The 7864-nt window shown below is 45.1% G+C and overlaps 2 protein-coding genes across 2 annotated transcripts in view; both read left to right on the top strand.

The window, feature by feature from the left end:
- The first annotated feature begins 1585 nt into the window (after positions 1–1585).
- Positions 1586–7826, top strand: LOC144513674 (receptor-interacting serine/threonine-protein kinase 3-like). The gene is made up of 6 exons (XM_078244850.1): positions 1586–1722; positions 1803–1971; positions 2258–2398; positions 4349–4494; positions 6269–6374; positions 7806–7826. Exons 1-6 carry the CDS (start codon positions 1586–1588, stop codon positions 7824–7826), a joined length of 720 nt encoding a protein of 239 aa, XP_078100976.1.
- The window catches only part of LOC144513673 (AP-2 complex subunit mu-B-like), a 19011-nt gene continuing 17298 nt past the window's right edge, over positions 6152–7864 (top strand). The window contains exon 1 of the mRNA XM_078244849.1: positions 6152–6374. The gene's annotated coding sequence lies outside the window, so the exon portion shown is untranslated. The remainder of the gene's footprint in view (positions 6375–7864) is intronic.

The following is a 7864-nucleotide window of genomic DNA, read 5'->3' as shown; positions in this document are numbered from 1 at the left end:
AGAGGCCTTTTTCAAGTTTGGGCAATAAGCCGAAATGTGAGCCAGACCTAACTGGACACACAGACACGTGTCTTCAGCCTGTGTGGCTAGATCTGGATTTACATGTTGGACCTCGTACTCATGTTGATTAATGTGTGTTGTCCCTTTTTAAATCAAACAAGTTGGAGTATACTAACCAAACTCTTCAGTGGTGACAGACTCTAAACAATCGGTATGAACCAACTTAAATAAGTCATTGGATAGAAAGCTGTGGTGGAGAGGAGGTCACTGAACAAACACACTATTTCTAGTAGATTTCTTCTATTTTTGGTTTGTGTGTGGTGTATGTCATTGGTAACTTGCTGCTTGTGACCAGTAATTTCCCAATTTGGGATTAATGAAGTCCATCTATCCATCTATCTATCTCTATCTATCTCTCTATCTATCTATCTATCTCTCTATCTATCTATCTATCTATCTATCTATCTATCTCTCTATCTATCTATCTATCTCTCTATCTCTCTATCTATCTATCTATCTATCTATCTATCTATCTATCTATCTATCTATCTATCTATCTCTCTATCTATCTCTCTATCTATCTCTCCATCTATCTATCTATCCATCTATCCATCTATCTCTCTATCTATCTCTCTATCTATCTATCTATCTATCTATCTATCTATCTATCTCTCTATCTATCTATCTATCCATCTATCTATCTATCTCTCTATCTATCTATCTCTCTATCTATCTATCTATCTATCTATCTATCTATCTATCTATCTCTCTATCTATCTATCTATGAAGTGTAGAAAGAATGAAGAATGAAGTCCGGTGACGTCATTCCCGTGCATATTAAGTAGCCATGTGGATTTACTGATCCAGCGGAGAGGATGGGTTGTTTACGCCAGCAGCAGTTCACAAGATTTTGTCCAAATTTAAAGACTTGTGGCAAACTATAACAGTTAAAACAGACTACCCACCGAGAGCTTTCGTTACAGCCTGTTTGTGAAGAAATATCACTATTTACAGAGTAGCACTGTGGTTGTAAACCAGCGCTGTGCAGAAACCGCATCATGCAGACAGAGCAGATTGAAATATGGCTTTCTTCATGGTTATGCCCGTTAAGCTGATGGGAAACATTGGGCTAACACCACTACTTCAGATATCAGTGGTGAAGTTTACGGGCAACAGGCTGCTGATGTCGTTTTCACAAAGCAGCTTTGGAAACACTGTTTCTGTGATGTGGTGACGGCTGGGAATCTCTGGGCTCCAGTACACTGAGAAGACGTGGAAACCCAGTATTACTAACAACTGACGATGGCTGGTCATCAGCTGCACTCACGCATTGGGCAAAAATTCTCCAAATGGCTGGCATTGCTCCTTTTTCGTCGCCTATACCTGCTTGACAGAGAAGTTATTGTCACATTGCTATGAAGTGGTATAAGGTGTGGTAGTTTCGGAGTAATTTTATGATTACAAGTACGAGCACATGTGCACGGCCTTGGACTAATACCCAATACTGGCATCGGTATCGGTGCATCCCTAGTCTAAACTGGACTCAGGGTTTGATTATACCAATAATGTGTTCCTCCAGTGAACTATGGCACACATTGTTGAAGACTCCAGCCTGGGGGACTGGGATGTGATTGGCTCTGGGGGTTTTGGACAAATCTACAAAGCCAGGCATCATCAGTGGGGCGAGGACGTGGCCATTAAACTACTTCTTCAAGGCGAGGGGTAAGTGCTTACGAAGGGTTTCCTGTTTATTACTACATACAGTTGTGCAAATTACTCATAATGCAAACAAACACACACAGGACAGAGAAGTCTTTGCTGCATGAGATCAAGATGATGCGTCAAGCCACCAGCCCGCACGTTATGGCCGTCAGAGGGATCTTCAAGGGTCGAACGCCCTCCTCTAGGGGGTCAACACAGCTTGGTCTGGTCATGGAGCTCATGAAGAGAAAATCCTTGGCCTCCCTACAGGTAACCAGGGGGGGAACAACTACTCATATCTTTTACTTAGAGTAGCAATACTCTGTGAAAAATACTCTGTTACAAATAAAAGTCTTTAACAATTTAAAAAAAGCATAGAATAAATACATAATATATAATACATTTGTTAACGGAGTTATATCGTTCTATGTTCAAATAGTCATTAGTAAAGAAAAGAAGAACATATAGCAGCATATTCCAAACCTTTGAATGTGAGTGTAGGCTGTATGTGTAGCTCACTATCTCCACTATTTGTGGATCTGAGACAATCTTACAGGAAGCATTGAGGGGAACTCCACCCTGGCCGCTGGTCTTCAGACTGGCTCACCAAGTGGCTCTGGGTATAAACTTCCTCCACAGTCTGCACCAGGACCTGAAGCCCCAAAACGTGCTGCTGGACAACGCTCTCAATGCCAAGGTGAGTCCCAGGCTTTGAGGGAAGGTCAGGCCTTTACTTTATACTATTGTTTGCACACTCTCTGGAGACTAAATGGAGCCTGAAAAACACATATTGTAAACCCAAAAGATACAGACATGGGTTTCCTTTACATGTTGCAACTTGATAATATAAGGTTGTAAATAGTTTTACTGTTTTTCAAGAGCCAAACTCCAGGCCTTAACATTGTACAGTATGACGCATTATCAAGATATGCCCCTCTTCATGATTTTGGTTCCAGAACATCCCGTTCTCATTGCTGACTTGTAAGATAGGGACGCTTGTTCAGTGGTTCTCATCGGCGGCGAGGGCAATCCCCTGGAGGCCAAGCAGGTGAAGGATCAGCTGGGCTGAAGACAGGTGACGGGACAGCTGGAGCAGGATCCACCAACAAGGCGACAGAATCAAGTGTTGGCGGGTCCGCTGACGAGGCAACAGGAACAGGGGATGGCGAGTCCACCAACAAAACACGGGGAGCAGCAGTCGGCCGGACCACCTACAAAACACAGGGAGCAGGAGTCGGCTGGACCACCGACCAAACACAGGGAGCAGGAGTCGGCTGGACCACCTACAAAACACAGGGAGCAGGAGTCGGCTGGACCACCGACCAAACACAGGGAGCAGGAGTCGGCTGGACCACCGACAAAACACAGGGAGCAGGAGTCGGCTGTACCACCTACAAAACACAGGGAGCAGGAGTCGGCTGTACCACCGACAAAACACGAGGAGCAAGAGTCGGCTGGACCACCGACCAAACACAGGGAGCAGGAGTCGGCTGGACCACCGACCAAACACAGGGAGCAGGAGTCGGCTGGACCACCTACAAAACACGAGGAGCAGGAGTCGGCTGGACCACCTACAAAACACGAGGAGCAGGAGTCGGCTGGACCACCTACAAAACACAGGGAGCAGGAGTCGGCTGTACCACCTACAAAACACAGGGAGCAGGAGTCGGCTGGACCACCGACCAAACACAGGGAGCAGGAGTCGGCTGGACCACCTACAAAACACGAGGAGCAGGAGTCGGCTGGACCACCGACCAAACACAGGGAGCAGGAGTCGGCTGGACCACCTACAAAACACAGGGAGCAGGAGTCGGCTGTACCACCTACAAAACACAGGGAGCAGGAGTCGGCTGGACCACCGACCAAACACAGGGAGCAGGAGTCGGCTGGACCACCGACCAAACACAGGGAGCAGGAGTCGGCTGGACCACCTACAAAACACAGGGAGCAGGAGTCGGCTGGACCACCTACAAAACACGAGGAGCAGGAGTCGGCTGGACCACCTACAAAACACAGGGAGCAGGAGTCGGCTGGACCACCTACAAAACACAGGGAGCAGGAGTCGGCTGGACCACCTACAAAACACAGGGAGCAGGAGTCGGCTGGACCACCGACCAAACACAGGGAGCAGGAGTCGGCTGGACCACCGACCAAACACAGGGAGCAGGAGTCGGCTGGACCACTGACAAAACACGAGGAACAGGAGTCGGCTGGACCACAGACCAAACACGTGGGACAGGAGTTTCTGGGGAGCCGGGCACTGGCAAAGGCTCTGGAGTGCCTAACAACGGCATAGACTCAGGGGCATCGGTCCACTCAGGAACACTGGTCTGCTCAGGAACACTGGACAGCTGAGGCTCAGAATGAAAAACAGGCGTGGAGACAGAGAAGCCAAACTCCTGCACCGTGGCCTGCCAACACACCTCTATAAGGTGCCTAGAAAAGGCAGGGTCCTCCACATGCAGGAAAAAGACCAAATACACAACAAGAACAGAACCTCAAAACCAACAGAAACTCAAACTCAAAACCACGACAATGAATAGTCATCTGGTTTCATGTCAGTCTTCTTCACACCCCTTCAAATAAAGTGTTACCAAATAAAGAACTCCTTCTGCCTCCTTCCTGATTTTGCTGATTCTCTCTGCAGCTTACAGATTTTGGCCTTGCCCGGATTTCCTGCAGCGTCACACAGGTTCCCAAGAACGATGAACCACTAGGAGGGACGATGAACTACATGCCACCAGAGGCTTTTCAAGCATCGTACAAACCTACCAGATCCTTTGACATCTACAGGTACAAGAGCATCGAACCAGCACTTTAATAAAAGTGTTTTATTTATCATATGATAAATAATAACTGGAGACCGGATCACTCCAGCTGCCATGCTAACAAATGTTCAGTATTGACAGGAAGTCAAAATATCAGACGCTTAGTCCTTTAACAGGAGAGGGAATTGTTTTCAAGTAGGAGGTATACTAATATGGCTTCATGCTCACCGTGAGAGAGAGTCGGAATATGCTTTTAGTTTAACATGAAACAGCCCCGCAAGCACCATCACCAAACTCCACCAGACTCCATGTAAATAATCAGGACTTTTATCATCGTAAAACACACTTCACTCAAAGTGGACAGAAACTAAATAAAACTACCAAAAGCCGTCTTGGTTCATCTTTCCACTGTTCCAACAATCACCACTCTGGTTTGGTTGAAATAAACCCTTAATTCACCCATCTACATGTGGAGATATGCTGGCTCTATACACGCTAAAAGTCCTGATTATTTACATGGAGTCTGGTGGAGATATGCTGGCTCTATACACACTAAAAGTCCTGATTATTTACATGGAGTCTGGTGGAGATATGCTGGCTCTATACACGCTGAAAGTCCTGATTATTTACATGGAGTCTGGTGGAGATATGCTGGCTCTATACACGCTAAAAGTCCTGATTATTTACATGGAGTCTGGTGGAGATATGCTGGCTCTATACACGCTGAAAGTCCTGATTATTTACATGGAGTCTGGTGGAGATATGCTGGCTCTATACACGCTGAAAAGTCCTGATTATTTACATGGAGTCTGGTGGAGATATGCTGGCTCTATACACGCTAAAAGTCCTGATTATTTACATGGAGTCTGGTGGAGATATGCTGGCTCTATACACGCTAAAAGTCCTGATTATTTACATGGAGTCTGGTGGAGATATGCTGGCTCTATACACGCTAAAAGTCCTGATTATTTACATGGAGTCTGGTGGAGATATGCTGGCTCTATACACACTAAAAGTCCTGATTATTTACATGGAGTCTGGTGGAGATATGCTGGCTCTATACACGCTAAAAGTCCTGATTATTTACATGGAGTCTGGTGGAGATATGCTGGCTCTATACACGCTAAAAGTCCTGATTATTTACATGGAGTCTGGTGGAGATATGCTGGCTCTATACACGCTAAAAGTCCTGATTATTTACATGGAGTCTGGTGGAGATATGCTGGCTCTATACACGCTAAAAGTCCTGATTATTTACATGGAGTCTGGTGGAGATATGCTGGCTCTATAAACACTAAAAGTCCTGATTATTTACATGGAGTCTGGTGGAGATATGCTGGCTCTATACACGCTAAAAGTCCTGATTATTTACATGGAGTCTGGTGGAGATATGCTGGCTCTATACACGCTAAAAGTCCTGATTATTTACATGGAGTCTGGTGGAGATATGCTGGCTCTATACATGCTAAAAGACCTGATTATTTACATGGAGTCTGGTGTAGTTTGGTGATGGTGATTTCGGGGCTGTTTCATGTTAAACTAAAAGGATCTTCCTCTTTAACTAAAAGCTCTCTCTCTGTAGGGATCCTGTGTTGTTCCCATCAGTCACTTAGAGACAGACACATGCAGAAACAGGTCCAGGTTGAATACCGTTGAAATACCGAAGTCACCCTTTAAAATCATATTTAGTGCAGCAGGAGGAATCAGGGTGAAGGAAGGTTGTTGAACTGAATGGGACGCGGCAGGGCCGGGCTGCCGTCAGCTGACAGTCCGCTCCATCCACCCACATCTTGCCTCAGTCCGGAGGAACCGGAGGACACCGGAAGACACCGGAGAGCCCGCTTTTTCACGGTCAAACGTCCGGATGGAGTGACGGCGGGGCGCAAAGCCGGAGATACACAGCCGGTAAGAAGCTAAGCACACCACTATCTGTTTGTTTGTGTCTGTCTGTGTCTGTCTGTGTGTGTCTGTCTGCCTGTCTGCCTGTCTCTCTATCTGTCTGTCTCTCTCTTTCCGTCTGTCTGCCTACCTGTCTCTCTCTCTCTCTCTGTCTGCCTACCTGTCTCTCTCTCTCTCTCTCTGTCTGCCTACCTGCCTACCTGTCTCTCTCTCTCTCTCTCTCTGTCTGTCTGCCTACCTGTCTCTCTCTCTCTCTCGCTCTATGTCTGTCTGTCTCTCTGTCTGTCTGTCTGCCTGTCTCTCTGTCTGTCTGTCTGTCTGCACTGCAGCAGCGGAGTCGTCACCGTCTGGTCTTGTAAATAACTAACGTTAGCCGTCGCCGCGAACGTCCATTCAAAATCCTGATATTTTAACGAAGTAAAGCTGATCAATACCGGAGCTTCCTGTGCAGGTTGTGATTTGTTATCAGTTATTAATCAATAGGGGCCACCTGTCAATTCGGCGCATACTAACAGCAGCTGTGTTAAATGTATTTTGTGTTTCATCGATTAATAAGGTTGTTTTTTTAGCATTAACGTTACATCGTAATGTATGTGACTGGGCGGTAACTTCAGCCTCAGTGAACCGTTAAACGTTTAAATCTTACCGGAATAAGATGTCATGTTTTTTAACTTGTGTCCCGAAAGTACCAGAAGACCCTACATTCACCAACCGGTCAGTGTCCTGATGGTTGTGTTTGTAGTCGAGTCAAAACATATGAGAAAACATACAATTAAAATGTTCTAAATGGAGTTCTGAATGCGTTTTGTCGATCAGCCGCTTTAACGTCATCAACGTTAGCTTCTACACACACACACACACACACACACACACATATATATATATATATACATACATTATACATACATACATATATATATGTATAGCTGACGTGTTTCTGTGAGTTAGCTAAATGATAGTAACGTTATGGCCGTTCATTTCGACTTATTTGCCCCTTTAACATTACAGCAGCTAGTTAGCAAGTTAGCTTAGGTGCCAGCCCTCTATATATATATATATATATATATATATATATATATATATATATATATATATATATATATATTCAAATCAACATGCCAGTACTGCTAACATACATACAGCTAACGTTTCTCTCCGACGCTACAGCTTCTGATCGGCAATCAGAACTCCATTACAAAATCTGACATTTTAATGTTTTCTCATATGTTTTGACTTAACTACACACATAACCGCGAGGACACTGAATATTGGGTAAAGATCGGTTCTTCTGGTACTTTCGGCTGACAAGTTAACAAACATTACATCTTATATTGCTCATGAACTCCCTTAATATGTTTGTGTGTAGTGACGGGATGAAGGCGACATTATCACATTAAAGTGTGATGTTTTTACATTGACTCTGGTGTGGCATCACAGAACCAGATGACCAGGAGTTAAGTGTTGGATCTCTTATATATAACCCTCCTCTTAACCCT

This window comes from Sander vitreus, unplaced genomic scaffold, assembly GCF_031162955.1.
Source record: "Sander vitreus isolate 19-12246 unplaced genomic scaffold, sanVit1 ctg314_0, whole genome shotgun sequence".
Classification (NCBI taxonomy): Eukaryota; Metazoa; Chordata; class Actinopteri; order Perciformes; family Percidae; genus Sander; species Sander vitreus.
This window is presented reverse-complemented; position numbering and strand designations above follow the sequence as displayed.

Excerpts from the sequence above, each read along its gene's own strand:
- LOC144513674 (XM_078244850.1), top strand. The coding sequence starts at position 1,586 with ATGGCACACATTGTTGAAGACTCCAGCCTGGGGGACTGGGATGTGATT. Across the intron at positions 1,723-1,802 it reads CTACTTCTTCAAGGCGAGGG|GACAGAGAAGTCTTTGCTGC; the intron begins GTAAGTGCTTAC and ends AAACACACACAG. Across the intron at positions 2,399-4,348 it reads ACAACGCTCTCAATGCCAAG|CTTACAGATTTTGGCCTTGC; the intron begins GTGAGTCCCAGG and ends TTCTCTCTGCAG.